Raw genomic sequence first — 27,874 nt, 5'->3', positions numbered from 1 at the left:
TAAGAATCCGGCAACTTCTAAAGACATATGGTAGCAGACAAAATCACATTGACTTCCTAATTTCAGGTAAGTAGCATTTCATTTTTGCATGATCTAGAGTTCAGCAATTAAAAAGTGATGATTTGCTAGGAAAAGTTTAGACAATTATTTACTTCATTTATGCCTTTCCCCCCAGTGTAGACACAAAGTGGCTTATCACATTCTCCCCTCCTCCATGTTATCCTCACAACAGCTAGGTTAGGTTGAGAGAGAATGACTGGCCCAAAGTTACCCGGAGAGCTTTCATTAGGGTGGGGATCCAAACCTCAGTTTTTCATATCCTAGTCTGTCACTCTAACTGGTAAACTACTCTTAATAGTTTGAGAAGGAATGCAGAAGTTAAAAAGTAGAATATCCAAATGTTGACTGTGTTTTATAATTTTAGAAGCTGCGGCACAATGGAGACAAAAATTGCAGGCAGCTGTATTGGTCCATAGCAGTAATTACTTCAAACAATTTCAGGTGGGCAGCCATGTTGGTCTGAAGCAGTAGAACAAATCTGAATCCAGTGGCACCTTTAAGACCAACCAAGTTTAATTTTGAGTATAAGCTTTCATGTGCATGCACACTTCTTCAGATACCAGGCTTCAGATAACAGGCTTAGGCAAGTGCAACTGTGTGTAGGATTGGGTTACACATTCCCCTCCCAAACGACCAAATCATTCCATATGCACCATATAACTGACACACATGGCCTGGTAAAAAATAGGCCTACAGAAAGCAAAGAATGTAGTTCACTTAGCTCAGCTACTGCATCCTTTCAAAAAGCTAAAACCACACAAAGTGCCAGATTTCTGTGTTATGTATTTCTTTCACCACCTAGACTAAGTGACTTTTTTTTTAAAACATAACAACACACTAAGCAACATGGAGTCTGGGAGGGATTGTCAACTGTACCATTCTTATGACATCTAAATAGCCTCTGCCTCTTTTATTCTGCTGAAGGGGCAAGATGAAAGATGACGATCTATTCATAACATTTAATTCTAATGTTCCGTATTACTAACAAGTTGTACTCATTCAGTGTGCTGCACATGATAGAACATTTTACCATCCAGGGAGTTTTCCTTGTTTCATGTCAACCCCTTCCCCCCGAATTAAGTAATGTGAACCAATTTCAAACTGGCTTGAAACTGTTTACTATGTATGCTGCATTGTATTAGAGAAATTAAATACCTCGAGGCCATTGCTTTGGAGGCTTTAAATTCATTATTCTGAATATATTTATGGATGTATAAAATATTCTCATAAGCATGCTATACAGTAACACTGTTCTTGTGTCGGTGGTGTTCTTTCAAAGATTGAGAAGATTTATATATATTTTTTGTCTGCAGAAATTGTATACAGACATACAACCAGATCCTATGTATTTGGTTGGGAATATGTCTCACTGAATTTAACAGTAGTTACCCCCAAATATGCAAGGCTGCGGTCTCAAGGTTTTTAGTTTTTGTTTACATACATCATACATTATACATATTTTATAAAAAGGGTCTCTGAAAATTAAATAGATGCCCCGGACTGCCCAGTCAGTATCTATGTGGTATACTTCTATGTGGAATATTCAGTGGCTGAGAAACTGAGTAGAAAGGCACTACTTTTGTCTGACTGCTCTCGTAAAAAGAATGCTGAATTAGATGGACCCTGATGATGCATCTCCCTAGACAGATTTTTTCCCCTTTCGGCATATAGCCCATTTATTGCAGAGCCAGGAAAGAAGGAGGCATTGGCTAACGTTACGATTTAGATGCATATTTTATGTTTAAAAATGTATTGGCCTGGTTTTTTTCAGGGCAGCCACTCAGAGATGATCAAATCCATTCCTGGATTCATGATCAATATGACCGCATTTGAACCACAAGCACTGTAAAAGTGAGTGTTAAGACCGAGCCAGTCCGCTAGCACTTCTTGTTTTTCCATGTATAAGGGGCAGAGGAATGGGTCCAGGCTCCACAGGGGGCTTACTCCACCATTTCCCCTATTCTAAGGGTCCTCAGAACATCCTGGGTTCTGAGACCAAGGGTCTTGCTACAGATAATTTCTGCTGAAAGTAGGGCTAAAGGCAGCTGCAGTGGGGAGAGAAAAGCTCCAGAGTTTCAAGAGATCAGTTTTGTTCAGGAATGGTTGAAGATTGTAGAAAACAACACATTCTCTTGTGAACTGCCTTTCTGGCTCTCTGCTAGATAAATGCTCACTGCTTAATAAATCACCAGAGCTGGAAAGGCAGAGTATACAACTGAAACAAAATTTTTAAAAAGTCCAGCAGATACAAGAAATAAAATGTTAACTTAGAGCAAGCCCTGAGGAACATGCAAATTATCAGTTCAAGGGGCTGCACTGTGGGACTGTGAAGAAGAAACTGAAAGGAAATGTAAGGAGTGTCAAATCCTTTTGGGAAGCTTAGAGACTCTTTAAAATTACAGTCCTTGAAGCTCAGATAAAATTTATACTGCAGATCAGGAAAGGCAAAAATAGGTATTTGAAAAAGTTCTGCATGGTTAACAAACAAAGTAATTTTATTTATTGCACTGTTGTGCAAGTAGCAAAAGCAGCAAAAGGTTTGAGGGATTCCCTTAAGTCAGGGATGGGGAACCTCCATCCCGAGGGCCGTATACAGCCCTTGAGGTCACTTGGTGTGGACCTCGGGGATTGCTGGGCCGAACTGAGCCATGTGGCAGCTTCCCTGGGGCCTGGCTGGCCAGCCAGAATTGCTGCAGGGCCTGGAAAAGTTACTGTCGTAGTTCAGGTAAGTTTCCCCCTCATTTCTTTCTTTCCCTTTCTTTCCCCGTTTCTTTCCCTTTCTTCTCCCCTTTTTTTACCTTTATTACTCTTTCTTCCCTCCGTTTCATTTCCCTTCCTTCCACCCATTTCTTTATTTCCCTTTCTACCCCCTTTTGCCCTTCCTTTCTTTCTCTCTCTGTCGAGCCTGAGTGGTGGGCATTGTGAAGGACTGCTGCTGGGATATGTGGGTGCCTTTAAAGGTCTGTTGAGAGCAGCTGCAGTTTCTGCATGAAGGGAGGGAGGGGTGGCAAGGATGGGGGGTGGGAGCCAGCTACCACCAGTTCAATTTGCATTTGATTATCCCAGATGGTGTGGCCTAATATGCTAATGAGTGTGTGACCTAATATGCTAATATTAGGGGAAGTGGTCTAATATGCTACTGAGTTCCTGCTGGGCTTTTTCTACAAAAAAAGTCCTGGACCTATGCATTTGCTTAGGGCGGCAGGCCGAGTGTGTGTGTGTGTGTGTGCCAAATTAGGCTCTCCCCACATGACTTCAAATAGAAAAACAATTATTTGCATTAATTTTGCTGGCGCGAATCATTCTCCCTTGGCGGAGCACTGTTTTTTAAGGTGATATTTTTTTATGGCCCGTGAATGATGTTATAAATATCCAAATGGCCGTTGGCAGAAAAAAGGTTCCCCACCCCTGCCTTAAGTGGTGGAAGGCTTGTCCAAGTGAGGTAAATAAAAGGGAGCACAGGCTTTGGCAAATAAAATGCAAGTAGGTGATCAAACAGGCAAAAAGAGACTATGAGGAACATATAGCAAAAAATATAATGACCAACAATAAAAAATTTCTTCAAATATATTAGTAGCAGAGAACCAGCCAGAAAGGCAGTGGAACCACTGGATAACCAAGAAGTAATAGGATTACTAAAGGATAATAGAGAGATGGCAGAGAAGCTGAATGAATCTTTTTGTCTCTGTCTTCACTGTGGAAGGTGGGAGGTGCTTCCCCACTCCAGAACTGATTTCAGGAGGAGTATCCAAAAACCTTCATCGGATTGAGGTGGTGAGAGAGAAGGTTCTAGATTGATGGACAAATTAAAAACTGACAAATTACCAGGCCCAGATGGCATACATCAAAGAGTTCTGAAAGAACTCAAATGTGAACTTGTAGATCTCTTAACAAAAATTACAATCTCTAAAATTTGCCTCCAATGTAAGGTAGTCAACATATCCCCCATCTTCAAAAAAGTTTCCTGAGGAGACCTGGGAAGTTACAGGCCAGTCAGTCTAATGCTGATACCAGGTAAGTTAGTGGAATCTGTTATTAAAGACAGAATTAGTAGGAACATTGATGAACATAAGCTATTGAGAAAGGGAAGATCTTGTCTTGCTAACTTTTTAGAGTTCTTTGAAGGAGTAAACAGACATGTGGACAAGAGTGACCCAGTAAATGTTGTTTACTTAGACTTCCAGAAAGCTCCTCATCAAAGGCTCCTATGTAAACTAAGCAGTCATGGGATAAGAGGACAAGTCCTCTTGTAAATTAAAAACTGGTTAAGTAACAGGAAATGGAGAAGGAATATAAATGGGCAGTTTTCACAGTGGATGGCAGGGTTCGGTACTAGGTCCAGTGCTTTTTAACTTGTCCATTAATAATTTGGATTTAGGAGTAAGCAGTAAAGTGGCCAATTTTGTGAATGACATTAAGTTGTTCAGGGCGGTGAGAACCAGGGAGAACTCTGAGGTGCTCCAGAGGGATCTGTTAAGGCTGGGTGAATGGGAATCAACATGGCAAATGAGGTTTAGTGTGAGCAAGTGCAAAGTAATCGACAATGGAGCAAAAATCCTAACTATAAATATATGCTGATGGAGTCCAAACTGATAATAACTACCAGGAAAGAGATTTTGGAGTCATAGTAGATAATTCACTGAAAATGTCAACTCAGTGTGTGGCTGCAATATAAAAGGCAAATGCTATTCTAAGGATTATTAGGAAGGGGACTGAAAATAAATAAGTTAGTATCATACTGCCCCTGTATAAATCTATGGTGTAGCCTCATTTGGAATACAGTGTACAGTTCTGGTCACTGCATCTCAAAAAAGATATTATAGCATTGGAAAATGATAAGGGGATGGAACACTTTCCCTTTGGAGAAAGGTTAAAGAGGGCTCTTTAGCTTTGAGAAACAACAACTGAGGAGTGACATAATGGAGGTTTACAAGATTATGTATGGGATAGAGGTTAGAGAAAGAAGTGCTTTTCTCACAATGCAAGAACTTGTGGGCACTTAATAAAATTCATGAGCAGTAAGCTTAGAACAGACAAAAGGGAGTACTTCTTTGCCCAAAGTGTAATTAACATGTGGAATCAACTGCTGTAAGAAGTGGAGACTGCTATAAGCATAGACAGCTTCAAGACTGAATAAACATATGGACCAGAGGTCCATCGGTGGCTATTAGTCACAGGGTATAGATGGAACACTATGTTCTAATGCAGTGATGCTCTCTATTCTTGGTGTTTGGGGGGGGGGGGGCAACAGGGGAAGGCCTTCTGGAGTTCTGACCCTAAGTGGCCACAGAGTGTTGGACTGGATGGGCCACTGGCATGATCCATGGGTTTTCTTATGTTCTTAAATAAAATTAATTTAGTGATATGTATTCTCCAGATATTCCAGTGGCAGAAGCAATTTTTTTCTTGGCCTTCCCTTTTTCCTTCTACGATCTGCCCCCAAGGGCAGGGCTGGGGGCTCTGATGAGGAGGGCAAAATCAGGTAATATCACACCTCAATCCTCTTCCATCACCAGAACATCCAAAAGACACAATGCAAGTACATTTCTCAAGAAAAATCAGAAGGGTAGACAACAGCCATTTGCAAAAATAAAGGTCAACATGCATTTGCATTTCATTAAGCGCCACAACTGACATGGAAGCCACCAGCTACAAGCTGTGCATGGAGTTCCATTAAAAAAGGACAATGCTTCAGTGCCATATTAAACAACTAAAGGAAAATCAGTGACTCTGAAAACCTACCTGACATCTTGTTTCATCTCCTGAAGATGCTTTCAACTCCTCTTGCTTCCCAATTATTTTCTGAAGCTAAAACAAAAGTGATTTCATTTTTTACTATCTTGTTTTTAATTAGGATTTAAAAAATGCTTTAAAATATTTGTGTGTATTCTGACCAATAAATTATTTTAACAGGTAATAATTTCTCTTATAAAGGCTTCTCGTTACACATTACCAAGTCTCCTGCAACAATTTCCATGAAGGAATGTCATAAGATGGCCTAGACAAAGGGATCAGCTCTTAAAAATCTCAGGGCATAAGACGCTTATTGCTTCAGGTCATAAACATTACTATATGTAATTATCTATCTATTGAGTTGAAAAGGCTTCTTATATATAGGAGTTTGACTAAATATAGCTGTTTTGAAGATAAGAAGTCTTTCAGGTTTTCAGAAATTGAATGTGTGTAAATAATGTGTAACAACAGCATAATGGCAGCATGGGATCAAACTGGTGAGAATAGGCAATATATATATTTTATATTTATTTTTATTTTGTTTTTCAAAAGTGAGACCAAATCTTCAAATGCAAGTTTGAAAACTGGTTTAGTTTGTCATTGGTATAGTGCATAGACTAGAAGTGAGAACTGTGAGTTAGTAAGAACTGGGTTCAGATCTTACCATTGAGCTTACTGTGTGACTTTAAGCAAGTCACTCCTCTATCCAGACTTCACCATTGTGAAAGAAAAGAATACCAATCTCCCTCACAAGACAGAATGATTTTTACTTGCATAAGGTCTTGGATTCAACCCTGAAAACTGCAGATAAAAGATCTCAGGCAGTAGGGCTGGGGAAATTGTCAGTCTTGGCCACTGAATAGCCGATCCCAGGAGATAAATACTGGGGGTTAGACAGACCCACAGTCTGACAATCTCAGTTTAAGACAGCTTTCATAATGTCAGGATTACTGAGGCAGCATACATGAAGCACTGAACACTCAAAAAACACTACCAAAGCACTACCAAAAATGAATTTTAAGAAATTAAATATTTTAATAGCATTGTAGATGATGTACCATCCCATTATTTAATAAATTAAGATCCAAAACAAGCTCTCCAGCAAATATGCACATTTGCAGCTTACTATAAATCTCTAGCAAATCATTCAGGAGACTCCTAGCAGTAAGCTCCCTTTGTGAAACCTTTATAATTACCCACAAATCTCTTCTGAGGCCAGACTTCTTACAAGAGATTTAACACAGCACCACTGCAAAGTTCACCTACCTTTCAGAGACGTTAGCACCAGTCCTCAAATGGACAGCAAAAATAAAAGAACAAGGGTCTTGTTATTTATGATAACAGTATGGATAGAAAGCAGAGGATTTAGGAGAAGTGCTTTTAAAAGTATGTTTATCGTCCTGAGATGAACAGCCCATGACACATCCTCTGCTTACTCCTTTAGTTTCTTTCTTCAAAAGGGAAGTTTGAACAGTGCTGTCAAAGCTTGCTTCATCATCTTTAGCCCTCATCTCTGGTTCCTCCTACCATGGCCAGATGATAGTTTTGTCAGGTTAGGATGCAAGCAACAGCATGATCCTAAATAGCCCACCACTTGGATGTCTTCAGACATTCAAGGAGTGTGGTGCACATGAAAATTGCATTCAGGTACCTTTTGCGAGCAGTGTGTGCAGGTCACCATCCCTCACAGCTTTTGTTCAGAAAAGTTAAGTTTGATCAGGTGCTTATTTTCCCCTGTTCCTTCAATCTTCCAGCAGTGTCCAGAAAGTATGAAACAAGGTACAGAGGGAGGGACATGAGATGAGGCCACTGTGAAATAAGTGTCCTTACAAACAGGCAGCAGCTATTTACAGCTGAGGCAGAAGAGGTCTCTCACCTGGAGAGAAGGGTCAGGAAGGCCACTGTATATTGTTTTTTTCAAGCCATGCTTCATTGTGCCCCTAACTTAAGTTAAACACGGGAAATGCCATTTTCTCTTGCTACAAGGAAGCAGGCCGGTCAGGTCAAATAAGGGCCCCTCTGGAAATTCAACGGATGGGTACATTTCCTAGTATCACACTACAAAATTAAACACTTAATCTTCACTGTGCAAATTTCTCCCAAATAATGACTTTTGGCAGCTGAGTTCTCAAACACATTCCTGATTTTTTAAATGCAGATATACATATTTATTCTATATATCAGAGACACATTCAGATTTAAGTGCTTTGGCCCTAGCATCATAGTTCTTGACCAAGTACATTGGCAAAGGAAGAAGTATCTGTCAAATGTTCACTGCCACCCATGCCCAACTGTAAAAATATGATATCTGGTTTACAGTTCAGGGACAATTTAACCTAGAAATTCTGAAAAATTTCACTGGATGTTCTAGCAAGGACATGCCCTCTTGTGCATGACACCATCACAAAACTGATGAAGGTATATTGTGGAATCCAATCCACGTTTCATGTGATAGCGATGGAGTATTTCCAGAAATAAACCAAAAGATATTAAAACAGATATCCATACCTTAAAGAACTCTTTTTTCTCTACTTGCTCATTCCCATCTGTGTCCAGCATTTTGAAAGCAATATGAAAACCAGTCTGTGGCTCTGCAAGGAAGCAGGCAGATTTGTTCAGAAATATTGTATATGTAAGATAATGCCTCATATTCCTGTTACCCGTCATTTGGCAGGTGTGTCCAGTTTCATATCAAGATACAGCATAAATAAGTAAACCTGATCATGGTGAAGTGTCACCTGTTCATCTTTTATTATTTGTCCAAAACTCATATCCAGCATTCTGCACATCCCTGCACAGGGATGGCTTGCTCCTATACCTTGCTGCATGTTCAACTGACTTGGTGATGGGGAGGGGGAGGCTGTGAGAACCATCAGGTTGTAAGATTTGCTCACTTAAGTGAAACTAGATAATTCCTTCAATATCATCAAAAGAGGTAACAATATTGAGGTTTTGTTCACATAGTCTCTCTCTCGGCTTAGCTTCGCGAACGAAGATTTAAGAAGGGTGCAATAGCCCACGTTTGCTGCAGGCTCGCTGGTGGCTGACAAGACCAATGTGGGACAGGCAGGTCCGGCCACAGCGGCTGCAGGGAAAAGTCTGATTTAGGGTTGGTCCTGTAGCAGTGCGATTCTTCCTCAATCTCCTTTTGTCCTCAAGACCAGCTATGCGTGTGTTCTCAAAGGAAGAGACAGCCTGGTGGATGGTGTGCCTCCATGCTTTGCGATCTGAGGCTAGGTCAGACCACTGGTGATGGTTGATGTGACAGGTGCTAAGGGATTTCTTCAAGGAGTCCTTGTACCTCTTCTTTGGTGCCCCTCTATTTCGATGGCCGGTGGAGAGTTCGCCATACAGGGCAATCTTGGGAAGGCGGTGGTTTTCCATCCTAGAAATATGCCCTGCCCAGCGCAGCTGTGTCTTCAACAGCAGTGCCTCGATGCTGGTAACCTCTGCCCGCTTGAGGACTTCAGTGTTGGTCACAAAGTCACTCCAGTGGACGTTGAGGATGGTGCGAAGGCAGCGCTGATGAAAGCGCTCAAGGAGTCGCAGGTGTTCACATAGTAGTTTACTTAAATTCAACCAAATCTTAATACCATGCCTTCCAATGTATCACATTATTAAGAGCTCAAGAACTTCAAAATGCTGTATGAATACTTTATATCAGAGTTGAATTTAGTTGGACAGGATGACCCTAGAGGTCCCTTCCAACTCTATGATTCAACATCCTATGCTTTATTCTCCTTTCCCTACCATGGAACTGCTACTAAAACACCTATTATATTTTTATCTTGCCCTTCCTCCAAAAAGCTCAAAATTATGCACGTTTCTAATCTCCCCATTTAATTCTTACAGCAACTTACTGTAAGTGTAAGCCAGGCTGAGTGTGACTAGCCAATGCTCACCCAATGAGTTCTGTGGCAGAATGGGGATTTGAACCCAGCTCCTCCCAGTTCTAGTTCAACACTGTTCAACAAGAATAATCAAGAGAGATGCACAAAGAAATAAAATAGTGGCTGATTTCAGATGTTAAATTCTTTGTTTTACAAGTGAATCAAAACATTAACCAAGAATAACCCCCACATAATTATGTGAAGTGGGTTTGTCAGTCACATTTGGAGGCAATTGATTTGGAAGATCAGGAATATGGCATTTGAAATAAGTAAATGTCATAACAGCACATCAATAATAATGACCTATGTCCAGTGTTGAAATCAGAATTGAAGGACCTCCAAAGACAAGGTGTTTATGAGAGCCAGTGAAAAAGAATACCCTGAAAGTGAAGGTGTTCATGTGATCTTTTACATTAGATATACACACCTCTGCACACTCATCCTATAGTTCTTATATTTATTTAAAAAGTTTAAGACCATAACTCTCAAACCATGGTTCCTGAAGCAGTTTACAACACAAAATAGTGATAAGAGTACATTCTAATACAAAACAGAAATATCTACAGGTTCCCGAGTATATTATGTACCCTCATTGCAATGAGAGGCCCCACAATGGTATCCCCCACCACAGAGACAAAGGCAAGAGGTATACTGGAAGTGCTATGACTTTCATTTTCAAGGCTATTTTGGAATCCCAGTATAGAGTTTCCTTGGCAAGGACTGCAGTGCATGGAAAAAGAATGTGAGGCATGATGATAAGTGCTAAGTGCAGAAGCAAAAGTAACAGAAGAATATGGAATTATTAGAGAAAGATGAGACATCAAACACCTACTGAGTGGCCATCTTGCCCAAAATTCTGTTCAGCTGCTGAGCCCTCATCAAACATGTCCACTGTGAAGACTTTACACAAACACGCTCCAGGTTCTTTCAGGATGTTGGACTTTGTGCCTCCTTCAAAGGTGAACCCATGAGCACATGACCCCTTGGAATTAGTCATCTTGATCTGTGTTAGGCAGAGTCTTGCTTTTGTCGGGAGTTGGCTTGGACAGCTTTCAAATCTCTATAGTACTCTAAGCAGGCACTGAACATTCATAAATAATCAACCTGTGTTACACAAATACTTCACAGATAGCACTGTAATAGTGTACTAATAACCTTGAGAAAGAAGGCCGTAACAACTGAGGGTGACAGGCGATTTCTTCCCAGTGGAATGCTTCATAATAAACACTTTCCTAAGTATTCTCTGACTCTGATAATGTCTGTATAGGCTATAACATTATTGGCGAATAAAGGCAGAATGATTTATTCTAAAGTGATGCATACCATCTGTTACAACATGCTGATAAGAAAGTAGCCCCACATAATACATAGGAGCTAAAGCTGCTCATAGAGCTCACAAGATGACACTGTTATCTGATCTGATGCAACTCCAGTGGTATGTATTTATAAAATAAGTGAGGTTCAAAAGAAAAAAAGCTCAACACACTTGCATTTAATTACAAAGACAATAAGTCTAACATATGAGCTTCAGACATCCACATTGGCTGTTAGTGTGTGCTTTTGGCAAAGAGAATGCTCATCTTCCTCAAACATGAACCACTCAAAAATGGCTGTTTGCAGAAACAGAACTTAACAAACTACACTGTTGTGTGGTTCTAGCATTAAGCCAGGGGTGCCAAACTCATTTGTTATGAGGGCTGGATCTGGCATAAATGAGACCTTGTTGGGCCAGGCTGGGCCATGTGTGTACCTATTTAAGATTAGGTAGCAGAGATATAAACTTTTTAAATGACACAGGCAAACACAACTAAAGATTTAAAAAAACAACAACCTTAAAACATGCTTAAAACATTAGCACTTGTTGGTCTTAAAGGTGCTTTCTTTGTATTTCTCCCATGGGATCCAGGGAACAGGGCAAGGGAGCCTCTGGCTTTTTCCCTCCTTTACCAGGGTACCAGGAGGGGGAGGAGCCTCAACCAATAGAGAAAACTGAGGTTTTGCTCTGTAGCTTCTATGCGATTGAGCAAGCCTTACAAAGCAAGTTGAGATGCAGAAGGAAGCAAGAGAGAGGGAGAAGGAAGCAGACAAAAGCCAGTTGCCCAGGGGCCTGATAGGAGCCCTCCGAGGGCCTGATTTGCCCCCCAGGTTGCATGTTTGACACCCCTGATCTAAGTCTTAACTCCTCTCTTACTGGGAAATGAAATCAGAGCTTAGAGCAGCGGGTATCAAGAAAATGGAATTTTGAACCAACCAGAAATGTTTATTCTTCCTAGGACATTCTCTCCACTGGAAATGCACCTCTTTCTGATTGTGAAGAGGTCTGCCAAACTGATGATGTCATCAAGGAGAAGGGGCTACCGTCTTACCCAAACCATGACAAAAGCAATGCAGGGATCCCTCTGTCTCTAAATTAACACTTCAAAGAGTAAAAAGAACTCTTTATAACAGGGATGAATAATTTTATAACTGCAGGAGAGAATGGTGTTTAGAATTTAGTATGCTTCTGTTCTTCTCAAGGTATATAGGAAATCTGGCCCACTTTAGCAAGGTATAGCCAAACAGTATTTTAGGATAGTTTTAGGTTGCTAAGTTGTTGTATTCATATGCAGTAGTGGAATAAAACTCAACTCCAGTAGACTCTTAAAGACCAACAAAAAATTCCAGACTATTCACAAAAGCTTATGCCCTGGAAAATTCTGTTGATCTTTAAAGAGCTAATGATTTTGCATTTATCATTTAGGATGGATGGGACCCTTGAGGAAGTTTGTCTTTTCTACCTCACTACTATTCCACCCCTTCCCCCTTGCCTAGTAGATGTAAGGCAGTTCGTCTCAGATATTCAAGGACTATCTCATCCTTTGGATGAAACAACAGTCACTGCTGACACAAGTAACCATTCTAGAGGATGGGCACCAAGTGCAGGACAAAGAAGAAGTCCATCTTCCTCCTCAATTATATCACTCAGTATGAGGAATTTGTCTGCTACCAGGAGGCAGAGTATGACTCGGAGGAAAGACCCACAAGGGCATGTCAGAAAAGGCATGAACTCCCCCTGGAATGAAGACTAGGAGCTGCTATAAATTCTCATGAGGCCCAGCAAGGTGCAGAAGTAGTAGTAGAACCAGTTTGGTGTAGTGGTTAAGTGTGCGGACTCTTATCTGGGAGAACCGGGTTTGATTCCCCACTCCTCCACTTGCACCTGCTGGAATGGCCTTGGGTAAGCCATAGGTCTGGCAGAGGTTGTCCTTGAAAGGGCAGCTGCTGTGACAGCCCTCTCCAGCCCCACCCACCTCACAGGGTGTCTGTTGTGGGGGAGGAAGGTAAAGGAGATTGTGAGCCACTCTGAGACTCTTCAGAGTGGAGGGTGGGATATAAATCCAATATCTTCTTCTTCTTTGACCCATCTGCCCATTTCCACCAAAGTCATTTGACTGATGCTGTCCTGCTCCATCCTCTATTGTCCTCTGTTCTTACCCTCACAACAACCCTATCAGTAGGTTAGGTTGTGAGCATGCAACTAACCCAAGGTCACCCAGCAAGCTTCAATGGCAGAGCAAGGATCTGAACCTGGGTCTCCCAGATTCTAATCTGACACTCTAACCACTACACCTCACGAACAACAGCAGCTGCTGAACAGTACGCTGAGGGAAAGAGAGCTACACATATGCTCAAGCAGAGTAGCATGACATGTAAAACTGGACTCAAGACTGTTCATACATTTCTGAGAAGCAGTGCTGGTGGTGCAGGTCTACCTCAATGTTCTGTATAATATTGAGGAAATATCACTAGGGAAAACCCCCCAAAGCTACTGAGTTAAGTTACTTTAAAACTTGCATAGTTCCTACTAAACTAAGATTTCATAAACAAACACTTTATAACTATGAAATATCAATGATGGGGTTGAAATGGGAAACCTGTAACATACAGATGGAGATACCAGTATCTGCTGACATTTTCTTTCAAAATGATGTATATGATAACTTAAAGCTCTGTGAGCACTTTTCTTTTTCCTCCCCACACAAAGGGTCTTTTGTTTCTGACATTCAATCAATTTGAAATACCAAGGAAATAATGTCATTCAGTCCTTTTGAAAAAGAGTGGGAAAGAGGTTGCTTTGATGCCACTTAATTTCCTCCCCACCCCCCGCCCAATGTATCAACATTGGTCAAAAGTCTCAGTGCAATCCACACCAATGATACATTAACACACTGATTTACCAAGCAATTTCTGCTTAATAAGGGCTGGACTACATGAGATGTGATCTCAGATCAGCCAGAACAAAGATGTAGAACAAGATACTAGATTAGCCAGAACATAGATTTTTTTTTTACCAGAACATAGCAGAGCAAGATTTCAGGTTTTTGATATTAACCTATCAGAAAAGTGAGATCTCCCAGTATCAGAGAGGGAACAGAGAAGTTACTGTTCCTCATTTTGGTGCATTGTTCCTGTGGAAGAGCAGCCTATGTAAGTGGTATCCTTTCTAGAGAGGTTTTAAAACAACCCGTAAAAAGTCTGTCAAGAAAACGTTGTGATGTCACGTCACCCCATGGGTCGGTAAGAACCCAGTTCTTGCATAGGGGACTACATTTACCTTTAATGTGTAATTAGCCATCATTCATTACTACAGCTGCTCAGTTTGAAATTATTATATATGCAAAATTGTTACTCAAGATCTGTCCAAAAAAGGCGCTCAGAAAGTAGCATAATAAAGCAACGTGGACATGTTAGAAAAGATATAAGCAAGAACAGAGTGCCTTTTTCTGTAAGAGAGACACATAAAGGCTTAGCATGATGTGCCACACAGCAGGACTTAACTTGCTACCCTTTTTTTAAAAAAAGTACAAAATATAGAAGCAGAGTAGAGGGAGCGTATTTTTCTTACATGTATTGCCTTCATGGTGACAGTTTATAGAGACCCTTGTAAAACATGTTTATGTGGTTGCATAATTCTCCCTCATTTTGATTTGGCCACTTAGTGATTCTCCAGAATCTCAGCTTTCATTTTACAAAAGCCAACAAAAACACAATCCCCAGCTTTTATAGCTGTTCAGCTAACCTTCAAAACATGACTCAAGAGTAATTAAAACTGCAGCTCTGAGTCCAAGCCAGCCTAAAATAACAGCCCTTAGGAGCACCCACTGCAATTTCATTTCAGAGGAACTTTAGCCTTACAGGTCCTGTTTCATAGTCCAAATTGTCTGAACATCATGCCTGGACATATTGTAGAAGTATGCCATTCTAACGGCTGACACCACACAGGAGAAGAAATAAGAGCAACTCAAACATGATCTATGCATTATACGAGCAACATCATATCACAATGTTCATGGCTGTTTCCATACAACTTCAGTAATGTGGAATGCTTCCACTTGTGCAGTTATAGAATGGTAGCAACCATCCAGCTCACATAATGTGTAAATCACGTCTAGGTCTCAGTGATGGGTTTCGAGATTCAGCCGCCATTAGTGAACACTCTAGCACGTGAAGCTTGACACACAACTGGAACAGCCACTTATGACTGAGAAAACCCACACCAAACTCACTCACTCCATGAGCCACAAAAGCTCTTTCACATCACATCATTACATCACAGGGCCCAAAGCTAAGTAGCATAATGACATGAGTAGGCTAGCAAACTCAACTAGCATATTCATGAAAGTGTGCTAGAATTCATCTGCCAACATCAACATAGAGGAAAATGGACAAGATCAATAAAATTATTATGCTATACTACATTGAAACAAATGTTTGCTGGGAGAAAATGATATCTGTATTACTTGGGTTAATTTCTCTGGCTTGGATGCTATCAGAAAACAGGTTTCCCCCTGCTTTCCCACAACATCTTGGTGCTTCCATGCACCTCCTGAGATTCTCCCACCTTTTCTGCAATCATAGCAAACATTAATTGCTACAATGTTTTTGGAAAGATCACAACAAAACCACCCCCCAACACCACCTCTGGAAAAACAGCAATTGGCATAGTGTTATAATCAGGGCTTTTTTTGTAGCAGGAACTCCTTTGCCTATTAGGCCACACCCCTCTTATGTAGCCAATCCTCCAAGAGCTTACAGGGCTCTTCTTCCAGGGCCTACTGTAAGATCTTGGAGGACTGGCTACAATAGGGGTGTGTGGCCTAATAGGCAAAGGAGTTTCTGCTACAAAAAAAGCTCTGTTTATAATGTTATAATGATGTCATGATTTATGTACTAGTTCCTCTGATCCCCCAGCTTTCATTAAAAAAAATGAGTACGTCTCCAGTTTTTTTTCCTTTCAGAGCTATGTCTTTCCCTTTATACTGCTGAAATGACAAAGGCGTACTTAAAAATGCAATCAGGAAATACAGAAGAAGTAAATCATAATAACATTGTAACAAAACAACAATAAGTCATTACTAGGAATGGGCACAAACCAATAAACAAATCATGATTTGTGCACAAATTGGGCCACTTCGTTCTTTGTTTAGAATTGATTTGTGGAACTGCATCGTCCTCAATTCAAAAACAAAAAAATTCTTTTGCAGTCTATCATTTGTTCAATTTTTGTGGTTCGTTTGCAAGACGGCCTGATGCCCATTCAATCAATTCCTAGGCAACATCAGGGGTGGACTTCTGGGAGCCCTAGAAACACCCATAGCAGCTGTCCATAGCTTGATTGGCAGCTCTGGGAGCCAATCATGGAGCTTCCATTCTGCTCTATGGGAGCAGACACCGTGACTCAGCTGCTTTCACTTTGCAGTATGAAGAGAGAAGAGTTAGTTGTCATAAGAGAGCTGAAGCTGAGCTTTCCTGGAGGCACTCTTCATCAAAGTTGGAAGGCGGATGGAGGAGAGCCTGCTGAAGACTCCCAGTGAGTTTGGCATATCTAACACATGAGGGGGGCTTCCTAATACAATTCCTGAACCAAATGAACCACAAAATGGTTTGGGTAATCAAACGAACCATGAACCAACATGACACGACAGTTTGGGCAATCCAACAGACCAACCAAACCATCATTTTTCTGGTTCGTGCCCATCCGTAGTCATTACTGATTTAAACCTGCCACCAAAGGGAATCCTGCCATGTGGACATATAAGCAGCCACCACAGCAACAGAAAGCATGCAAGCCTGTTTCCATGTGGAAAACACTGTATTCATTAGAAGTGTAAAGATGTTAAAAAGTTAAAAAAAGAAGCGTGACCATTTCTAATTAGTAAGCTTAGCCAACTATTAGCATAAAATATATTCAAGTTAGCAGTGACTATGAATCATACATAGAGGAAATAAACAACTGTAAAATCCCCATCACACAAGACTGGTGAGTTCTGGGGCTACAGGAGTTCACGGAGCCCCCAGCCTTATAAGTCTAGCTCTGTAGAGCAAGTTCCTTGCTTAGCAAACTCTGCTAGTTCTGCATCTGAGCAGCATAGAATATTTTCTTTTTTTCTTTTTATTTATTTTATTTATAGTCCGCCTTTCTCACAGGGACTCAAGGTGGATTACCTGTATATATTTTAACTTCTCTGCCTCTTCCAATGTTGCAGAGGAGTCTGAGGAGGAGTTAGGATTGGGCACACACACTCTGGCCCCAATACCATCCCACTTTCAAGGATATTATATGGTTTAAGTAGTCCTTGAGGGAAAATAATCTGAAAGTGCTTCCTGTCATCATGATAGTTCCTCCCCCCGCATTTTTTTTTAAACTTCAGAATGACCACATCCCTTTTAAAACTTGTAACATCCTGAGTTTGTGGGAGACAGTGACAGAAAATTAGGATCGAGAGATGCATATTTTACAGCACATAAACCCTTCTGCTCACAATACTATAAATTCTTGGTGGCTTGAATAACAGAGGAAGGTAATTTCATTACTCCCCATTTTCCCTCCCTTGTGAATAACAGCCAACTGCATTCAATCAGTATCTCCTGAGGCCACTGGACATGCTCAGTCCTCATCAGGTAACTCAGGGGAGATTTTTATATTAAAAAATTGTATCATATCAACCTGCCCAAACTGTGAATGGGTCTTTCCTACAGGAGCCAGTCCTGTTCCAGAAGAGATGAATACAGATTCTGAATTAAGGCACTGGTCCATCTAGCTCAGTACTGGCAGTAGGTCTCAGGCCAATTCTGCTTACAGCTCTGCTTACTAGAGATCATTTTCTAACTTCTGCATGCCTGGCCTGTGCCCTGCCATTAAGTGAGAACCACTCCAAAAAGCTTAAAAGCGCAGCAATGTCCACAGTTTCCTACGAACACACACAGGATTTTCCACTGTCCACAGAAGCTTGGCATTCTCTGAAATATTGGCAATGCCTAATTGTAGCAGTGATGGGCAATGATGTAATAATGTTAAGAGACAAGGGAGCCAACTACATTAATACTTCTTCATGTTTTAATATACTCCTTACACAAGCAAAAAGATACTTACTTGTAAGGATCGTCAGCAGAAACAGGTATTCTGTGTAGGAGATCAGTCCTGAAGCAAAACAATAGCAAAATGTGAATTCAGAAACAGAACACTGATATGCTATATTTAGAGAACAGCTTGCGCGATCAATCTTATTTATTAAAAAGTTCATCAATTTAATACAGCACATCAACTAAAAGAAACAGCAGTCTTTACTAATCACTCAAGTCTTATTTTTATGTCCCTAATTCCTGTGCTCCTGCAGTGAACTTCTTGTTCTACCATCCCTGTCACATTGACGTCTCATTAAGAGACTTGGGTTTATTTGGCATTAATAAAAGGGCTGCACTAAATCTTTGGATTTTTACAGAAAATATCCAGTGTTTATATGAAGGATGAATAAATTAAGTGTGCTTTGTCATATTTAGTACCTGGGAGGAGAGCTACTCTAATGTTACTCTGAAGGATCAAAGTATTTCATCCTTTGGCAGTCTTAGAAAAGTGAAGCCCAGATTTTCTCTTAAGTCTCAAGGGGACGATGGCAGCACAGGGCGCTGATAGGGCTGCTGGGCTCTGAGCCAAGAAGAGGCTTCGCTTGGGGAAAAAAAGTAATCTGAACACGTCCTTTCGGCAAGGTGAAAGTGGGGGTTTTTTCCTTTCCTTTTTGAAGGAAAATTCCAACATTTCCCTTTGAAAGGCTGACTTAAATGTAGAGCCTGAACAAACACAAGATGTGAGGGTGTCAAAATAGAAGCACGCCAGCTAAAGATAGTAAATATACAAAGAGGATAGTTTAAACAAAAGAATCTAAAGCATCCCTCTTAGAGGAGCACACACTTTAAGAATTCTTTTTTTAAAGCCTTTATAAATAACAAAAAGAACCCCAACTACTTTTAGCAAGAGAGCTGAATGCCATCTTAAATAATGATATAAACTGTTGAAAGCAGATATTTGAACTACACCATCTAGGAGATCATTTATGTAATTTAGATAATTGATAGGTAAAGAGTTCCCTCTTTATGACTTCATTTCACACTATTAATTTGTAACTGCTGTGCCCTGTTAATGGCACTTAATCATTTGTTTGAAATAAATATTTAATGGGTTGGATCTCATCTAAATCCCATGCATGGAAGCACACTTTCCCTGGCTTCCCCCTTCTGAAGGGGCCCCAAATGCCCCCTGAAATGCTGGGATGGGGAAGCCCAGGAGCAACATGAGGAGGAAGTTAGAGGGCTGATGCATAGGGAGACAATTTCCCCCCATCTTTTGTGTACAGATCTTTGACAGCATCCACCCCATCATGTTGCATTTTTTAATGTAAGCTCTAGGAAGGATAAGTATTATGCCACTGACGTTAGCCTTGGTTGTAGGAAATTGTATTCTCAAGCTTAGTAAATTGTTTTCGGGCAATTAAAGACCATCCAATTTCATCTCCACCTCCTAACCTGCCACACACCAGGAGGAATCAGACCAGTCACTCATTGAGAGCCCTGAAAACATAACATAAAGCAATGAATGATCCATTTCTCCTTTGTAACTTCTGAATGCATCCTCTCCTACAGTTGGATTTTCATCTCTAGACAACTGAAAAGGCTAAATGACATTTCTTTTAACTAGTCTACCTGTACCAACCTTGCAATGCAGTTCACAATTAGTCTAATTTAACAGCACCCAGAAACAAAAGCAGATAGTGGCTGATCCATTGCTGAGATGCTTTTGGAACTTGTGCCCCACTAGTCGCTGGAGAGAATCATACAGAGAGTAACTTTAGTGAAGCCACAAAGAAGCCAGGCAGTGGTGAGGATGTCTTAATCACTTTGGTTAAAGGCTATAACCTCTTACTTTCATGGGACAAATGCTATGCAGTAAGCCTATAAGCAGTTGAATAACATGATGCTTGGTCCTCTGAATTCATTCTTTCCCCCCTCATAATAGATGCCATTTTACTTACATTTCAAAGGACGGAGTCTTGTTCTTATTTACAGCTTGAAACTGCATGAGCCCATTGTCAGAAAAAGGTGTGCAAATATTCTTTTTTGAACCTACTTAAGAATCCTTTTTCTTTTGTCTGTGGCTGATCACATTAGTATCAACATACATCTGGCTGACTCAAAGCACATTTTTACAGCTCAATCAGTTCCATAACAGTTCATCTTAGTTTTTACTTAGCTACATCACAGAGCTGGCACAGAGCTTTATTCTACAGATCTTTATGTTAAACTATATTCCTTTTCTTTATCCAGTTATACCAATTTTTAAAATGATCAACAGAATTGATATTCATGAAGGTACAGATGTCTAATGGAAGACAGAACCTTTACAAAGTAAGGGAGTAGTGGTGTAACACATGTATAGCCAGATCATCTTTTGAATGTAATTCTCCTCCAACTTTTGCAGTAAGGAAGACATAAAACATTCTGCAAATTAATTTTATAAAACAGCTGAACGCAGGACATGATTATTTGTATTTTTGACTTGCAAAATACAAAATGCAGAGCAGAAAACAGTAAACAATAAAATTGGGGAATTAAAGATGTCCCACTAGGAGGCACAATTGCCTTCAAAGCAAATTCAATGAACATTCAGCTTTTGGAATAAGAATTAGAAATAAGTAGCCGGAGTAACATCTAAAAGCTCTTGGTTACTTTTAATGGCTTTTTAAAAATAGTTACTAACTTTTACATAGTGAAGCTATAGATTAGATAAGTGGCTTGGTGAAGAGCGAGCTCAAACCCAAATCAAAAACGTGATGAAAAACGATGCTTGTAAAAAAATCCAGGTGATTCCATGCAATCAGTATCTACCTTTCAGATAAGTAGCTCCATAAAGCAGAGTTTCATCAAGATAACAGAAGATGATCAAAGATCATATGGAAATGTGATACCTATACAAAGATTACAGATTCATACAAGTCTTAGGACCGTATAAAAGTCAGATTCAGAATAGCCAAGGACACAGATGTTCTCTCTACTCTTACCCATGTGGTTATATTTACTGTGGGGTCATATTTCTTACCTCTTTAGATCAGTAGGACAATCAAAAGGGAAAAAATGCCAGGACATGATTATGAATTCTCATTGCTAAGTGTGGTCACACAAATACTGGGTATTCTCTCTCTCTGTGTAGCTGTGGTTGCTCCAGGTTTAATTTGACAGCTCTCTAAAACAGATAATCTCCCACCACTATATCATATCATCCATACTCTCTGCCACACTTTCTCCCTCCAACACAGTTTTATGGTATTTGAGCTTCTTTCCTAGTGGGATCTGGCAACCTTTTCTAGATTCTCATGGTTATCATTTGTATATAAAGCAGTGTATGCATGTCACAGGGCAATCAATTGTCCTGATACATCAAATCAAATAATGCCCCCTCAGCTGTTCTTGCCATCTTTTGGGGGTATGCAAACCCACTCAGATGTTTAGTATTTTTTGGTCAAGGAAAGTCAGCTTCATGGGATCCCAAACCCACAGTTTGTTTAGGAAGCGTGATTGATCCCATAAGTTCACAGTTTAGTTCCAAAATTCACTTAAGGTTTTAAGGACTTCATTCCTGTTAGCCAGGGATTCTTATAGATTTGTCAACAGCCTTCCTTTTTCAGATGTGTCATCCCAGCCCGTTACAAAGACCTAGAGTAGCTTAAGGCAAGGAATTAATCTCTTGCAGCTGGGAATCAAGCAGAATTCTCACATCTGGAAATTTCATCTTTAATAGTGAACAGAATTTTCCTTAAACAAAAGACAAATCATTACCTTTATCTCCGAGGTCTCTGAAAAAGGATGGCCCTGGTTGAGCCTTCACAACATTGGCTAGTGCAGCATTTACCTCCTTTGAGCAAACAAATAAATACACATCAGTTGTGAAAGAGGATTCCATTAAAACAAGTAACAGAAAGAACAAAAGCTCTTTTGAAAAGCAGCATGTTGCTTACCTTTTCTGTCAACTTCCTGGCCAAAGTTTTACCTGTAAAAAAAAATCATCACTCCATCATCTCCAAATCAAAACTTTGATCAAGTTCTGTGGCATCTCTTCAGATTCTTATGGAGAAAAATGGATGTAATATGAAACAGAACAAAGCTACAAAATATTCTTAATTCTCACAATGCTCAGGAATGCACAAAGTTGAAATGTAATATGAACAGCCTGTGGAGATGTTCCTGCACCAGAGGAGAATCGGAAAAGAGGACCTCTTTTCCTTATCTATTTTATCAATGTGTTTTTACATATTACATTACCTTAAAGCTAAAAGATTATAAAAACAAATGTGGCAATAAAAGGTTTATTAAATATGTTATATGAAGTTATCACTATTAGGGCAGTAAAATGACAGTGGCATAACTGGCCATGTCTTATTCATGCTTTCCTCTTCCACTTCTTTCCTCCTGGAACTTTCCATACTGATATTTACAGTGGAAAACATGTGGCCTGATATGTACAAGGAGAGATTTTCTATTTCCTTCTACCTTCTTGATGCAGCAGTAACAAAGGCAAAAAGGACTAGGAAAAACACACACGATGAAGAAGAGCTGGTTTTTATACCCCACTTTTCTGTACCCTACAGAGTCTCAAAGTGGCTTACAATCACCTTCCCTTCCTCTCCCCACAACAGTCACCTTGTGAAGCAGGTGGGGCTGAGAGAGTTCTGCAAGAAACTGATACTGGCCCAAAGTCAGCCAGCAGACTTCATATGGAGGATGGAGGAATCAAACCTAGTTCTCCCGATCAGAGCCTGCTGCTCTTAAACCAGTATACCATGCTGGTTTGGAAATTGGGGGGGGGGGGGGGGGGACATGCTCAAGAAATAGAGAATTATGTTCGGCTTGTATTTCATTAGCACTAATGCCTTCCAAAGCCTACTCTGGGAATTGCTACTCTGATCTTAGTCCATGAAGACCTCCTACAGGTTTTATTGACAGTATTAAAGCATGAGTCCCCATCTTTGTTCAACCTGTGGGCATTTAGAAGTTTTAAGAATAGATTGTAGGCTGACATAGGGCAAAATGTCCAACCACAAAATAGTGACACAGGGGCAGAGGCCAATCACAAAATATTGGAAAGCTCCAAGGCAAAGCAACTCTCTATGATGGAGCCAGATGTTACAGAATTGGAGCTCCCTGCAGGCACACTGGTGGTGCCTCCTAGGCTATTCTGAAGCATCTTCTCCAGATGTGGAAAAGCCAGGATTTGATCTGTACTTTGGTGAAGAAAGCTGCAGGGAAGAGGGATGTGGCACCCACGTATATTATGTTGGAGACTACCGCAATAGATTGAGAAGTTGGGGGGCGGGGAGGAAACCCTGTGTTAAAGGAAGGGAGCATGTAGATATTTCACCTGCTTGCCTAAATATAATGCCTTTAATTTCCTGGAGTTAGATGTGCAGGGGGGATAAAAGAAAAGATTATTATTTATAAAAAGCAAGATTGGGGGGAGGGGTCAGGTCAACTTGGCCCTCCTTTGTTTCCAAGCTGAAGATGGTCGTCTGTAGTTGAGAAATTGGCAAAGAATATTTTTGGGGTAAACCTTACATATTCCACAACACTGGAACCCTGTCCTAGTGACCATAACCATTAAAACCTAAGCCTGTTCCTATTTATATAGCTCCTTTTGGAGGCTGTTTTTTGGTCATATTGAGTGTGATAAAACATAGGGAGACCAGGACAGAATGTTGGAAATGCCCCTTTACTTAAGTAGCCATGAATACTCTTGGAGATTACTGAGTTCAGATTAATATGCAGCACTTTGGTCCAACTCTGACTCTTCATCAACACTTTAACGTTATCTGTTGTTTGTTGATGATGATGATGATATTAATATTGGATTTATATCTCACCCTTCACTTCGAATCTCAGAGTCTTAGAGTGGCTTACAATCTCCTTTATCTTCCTCCCCCACAAAAGACACCCTGTGAGGTAGGTGGGGCTGAGAGAGTTTTCCCAGAAGCTGCCCTTTCAAGGACAGCTCTATGAGAGCTATTGCGGACACAAGGCGATTCCAGCAGCTGCAAGTGAAGGAGTGGGGAATCAAACCTGGTTCTCTGAGATAAGAGTCTGCAAAATTAACCACAATTAACCACTACACCAAATTGGCTCTCAGATTACTGGATTACCATTCTTATATTCGTCTCGGCTTGGCTTCGTGAACGAAGATTTAAGAAACTAGGAATAAAGCCCATTGTGAAGAGAAATACAATGGGATCTAGAAAGAGGCTATGGGGGAGTGCCCCTCACCCTTGCTGTCTTCCCACCCACTCAAGTGAAGGCATTCACTTCCCCACCTCAAGGGGAGCAGATCTCTGCCATCCGGAGAGCAGCTGTAATTCTGAGTGATCTCCAACCCAAACTTGGAGAATGGAAACAATGGTTCCCCAGGAGGAAATGGCTGGTTTGGAGAGTGAGATCCCACCCCACCTCAAACCCACTGTCTCCAGGCTCCACCCCTCTAATCTCCAGGAACTGCTAAATCACACTGGCTGTCATAGGGGGGCTGCTGCTGAATAGGAGCAAGCAGCCAGGCCTAGTTAAGTCATGTCAGTCAGGGGGCATCAAGTCCACCTGGAGGATGACTACCCTAGGCTCCACTTGGGAGATTGGCCTAGGGTAGCCAACCTCCAGACAGAGTGACAGAAAAAATCCCCACAGGTTTCCATGATATCCAGCCTCCAAATTAATACAAGGAAAAAGTAACTAAACAAAGATAATATATTCTCTCAAACAGTGTCATACAAACACTTAAACACATTCATACCTTGACAACAGAACACTCAGTAATTCAAATATGACCAAAATTCCAAGTGCTTCAATTACAAGATAATGTCCATTAAGCACGGTCCTCCAATTCTTCAAGGATCCCCGGTTCAAAATTGTTCTTGAGGAGTCCAGAAGTAGTAGCATTATATTCCAATGAGGTATTCTTGACACTATTCTTGACAAGGTAGTACTTTATTTTCCCTTGTTTCACCTAAAGCTTTGACTAGCTTCAAAATCTGATCCAGAGCATGGCAAGATTCCTAATTTCACAACCAACTGACTTATTAACAGGTTGACACTAAAGGGGTTTTAAACTTTAAACCCGTTCTCTGGGGTAGCACCACAGCAGTGGCCTGATCTCTCCATTCTATCCTATGAGCCCATAGGATAGAATTGGTTATCAGTGTGGGGGAGGGGTGCAAGTAGTTAGCCTTGCCTAGGATGCCAAACAGTCTAGGTCTGGCCCTGCACTCTTCAGTGGACTGGCTTTAAAAACAACTCAGCAACTGCAGTTGGCCTATACTATGGCAGCAAAATTATTGTCAGGAACTAGCCTTTCCTTTTGGCTCCAGGCATTTTGGAAAAAGTTAAATTGACTGACCTTCCCCTCTCCTCCAAGTTGAATTCAGAATGTTGGTTGTGGCCTTTAAAGGCCTTTGCAGCCTGAGGCCCACATATCTAAAAGACCTCCTTTCATATAACCCTGTGCATGGCTGGCATGTGGGAGCAGGCCACGTAGGCGGCTGCCTAGGGCACCGCATGGCCTATGGGGCGCTGCTAGGAACCCCCTCCCCACATGCCAGCCAGCCCTGCTCGGCTTCCCTGCGCCGTGGGAAGGCCAAGCTGGGGTGGGTGTTTGCACACTGTGCAAGAGGAGCCCGCTGTGCAAATGGGGCCATCCAGCCTCGCTCGGCTTTCCCGCGCTGCATTTACATGGCAGTGTTTGCATGGCAGGGGCCTCAAGAGGAGCCCGTTGTGGAAATGAGTCCTGCATTTGAGTACTTGGGGTCCTCCCCCACTGGAGGGTGGGGGAATGGGGCCTTGCTGGGGGTGACAAAAGCCCCAGCGCCGGCCCTGTCCCTGTGCACTGACTATGGTCCTCAAGCTGCCATCTGCTAGCTGTTCCCTCACTTACCGTGGCCTGCTTGGCATTAATCAGAGCCTGGGCATTTTCCATCACAGCTCCCACTGTAGAAAGGACTCCCTGAGGAGGGGAGAGGAGCCCCCTTGCTGGAGATCTTCAATAGTGCTGTAAAGCTTGTTTGTCAGGATTTTTGATAAGATAAAGGTTTCATGGGATAAGAACAGTAAGCACTGTTTGTGGGGGTGGGGCATTCATTATATTTGGTTGTAGTCTGTAATGTTTTAATTATTGCCTGGAGTCACAAGGAAAAGTTTTAATTATTGCCTGGAGCCAAAAGGAAAGGGCAGGTACAAATATTTCAATACACAAACAAACTTCACAGAGCAGTCCCTCTTAAATCAAAGAGGGCGCTGCAGAATATGTGGCTTTCAATCTGGGTAGGAGTCTTTCTGGGTGAACAGACCCTTGTGCTACCTGCTCTCTCTTTCTCTCTCCCCACCACTGCCTTTCTGAACCTATTGAGCATGCAAAAGCTATCAAAGTTGCAGGTTTATAGTATTTACAGGGAATCAGCTTATAGTCTTGGAAAGTTTCTGGGGACACAGCAAATACGTTTGGGTAAGCACAAGACTCCACTTTTCTACAGTTTTATCAGTTTTCACTCTGTACACTTTTACTAATGCAAATTGACAGCAAAGATGATGAAACTTGTTTACAGCAGTAACATAACCCTTAATGCTTTTAAAACACAGTTCTGAATTTTTATTATTATGAGCATGAAAGAATGGAAACTACTTCAAGTCTGCAGATCTTCCAAGCCTGTGATGGAATTTTGGCTCAGGAACTTAGCGTTTTTCAAAACGTCCCCATTTCTCTCAAGTTCTGTTGTATAGTTTGTACTCTGAAAAATCAGTCGCACCACTGAGCACCATCCAGGTAGAGGCACATCTTGTTACAGGCAAAGGGCCATTTTAAATTTATAAGTAAAACTACATTAAATGTCAGGGCTAGGTAGGCAAACAAAAATTCTTTTCCACAGAGGCCAAGACAATTGAAGCTAGTTGACAGCCACCACTATAGATACACACACACCAGGAGCAGTTATTTTAGCCACTCTCTAGCAGGTGTGGTCCTTTTGCCCCATAAATATTCAACAATAGACATTTGTCATCTATCATCTCCCTCCACTACCATTCAGAATGAATCTGACATCAGTGTGGGATTAGCACAGCAATGGTAATAAATTAAACTAGCGTGTGCTTGCACAAATTTCCATGAAGCTGGCGCAGGCTTACAGCTGTCAGAAGACATTCAGGGGAAAAGAATCTTTTTAACTACAAAAAATTACCATAATCATTAGTGATAAGGTTGTAATGCTAAAGGGGTAAAAAAGAAGAAGTGTTAATTCTCTCTGAATAGAGCAGAAATTTCCACATCTTGACACTTTTCTTCCTATTTTTTAGGTTAATAAACTCTACACAAATGAGAACTATAAATCCCAGTCACATATGTTTTCCTTTCCCATTCCCCATGAGAAAATAAAATCAAATCCACCAGAAAGTGCATGTATTCTATTTCAGAATAGTGATCCAAATGTCTGTTTGATCAATAAACTAGTCCTAGGAATGGCATAGTAGTGGAAATGCTCATCTTAGATGGGGTAGCACACCTTCCCAAAAGATCAGGTTTGTAGTCTGGGAGTGTGTTTGGATTGAGATATTCCCTCGGGTCCCAGGTTTAAGCAGTGGCGCCAAGAGCTTATTTCAACAGCTTGGCCAAATCACCCACTATGGTACTTCTTGGAACATACCCATTTGGCCAGTGTAGTGTATGCACTAGTAACCTTGTAGCTGGATTACAATAACATACTGATTGTAGGCCTGACTTTGAAGGCCACTTGGAAGCTGCAGCTGGTCCAGAGGGCAGCAACCAGACTGATTTTTACTGTGAGCCAAAGAAAGCACAT

At 41.0% G+C, this 27,874-nt stretch overlaps 1 protein-coding gene across 1 annotated transcript in view; it reads right to left on the bottom strand.

The window, feature by feature from the left end:
• MICU2 (mitochondrial calcium uptake 2) overlaps positions 1–27,874 on the bottom strand; it is a 146,036-nt gene that overhangs the window by 22,634 nt on the left and 95,528 nt on the right. The window contains exons 3-7 of the mRNA XM_060234798.1: positions 22,010–22,041; positions 21,831–21,906; positions 18,097–18,144; positions 8,302–8,384; positions 5,803–5,868 (exon numbers count right to left, since the gene is read on the bottom strand). Coding sequence (XP_060090781.1) covers positions 5,803–5,868; positions 8,302–8,384; positions 18,097–18,144; positions 21,831–21,906; positions 22,010–22,041 — 305 coding nt within the window. The remainder of the gene's footprint in view (positions 1–5,802; positions 5,869–8,301; positions 8,385–18,096; positions 18,145–21,830; positions 21,907–22,009; positions 22,042–27,874) is intronic.

This window comes from Heteronotia binoei, chromosome 3 (assembly GCF_032191835.1).
Source record: "Heteronotia binoei isolate CCM8104 ecotype False Entrance Well chromosome 3, APGP_CSIRO_Hbin_v1, whole genome shotgun sequence".
Lineage (NCBI taxonomy): Eukaryota > Metazoa > Chordata > Lepidosauria > Squamata > Gekkonidae > Heteronotia > Heteronotia binoei.
The sequence above is the reverse complement of the archived record's forward strand: the minus strand, read 5'-3'. Positions and strand labels throughout refer to the sequence as shown.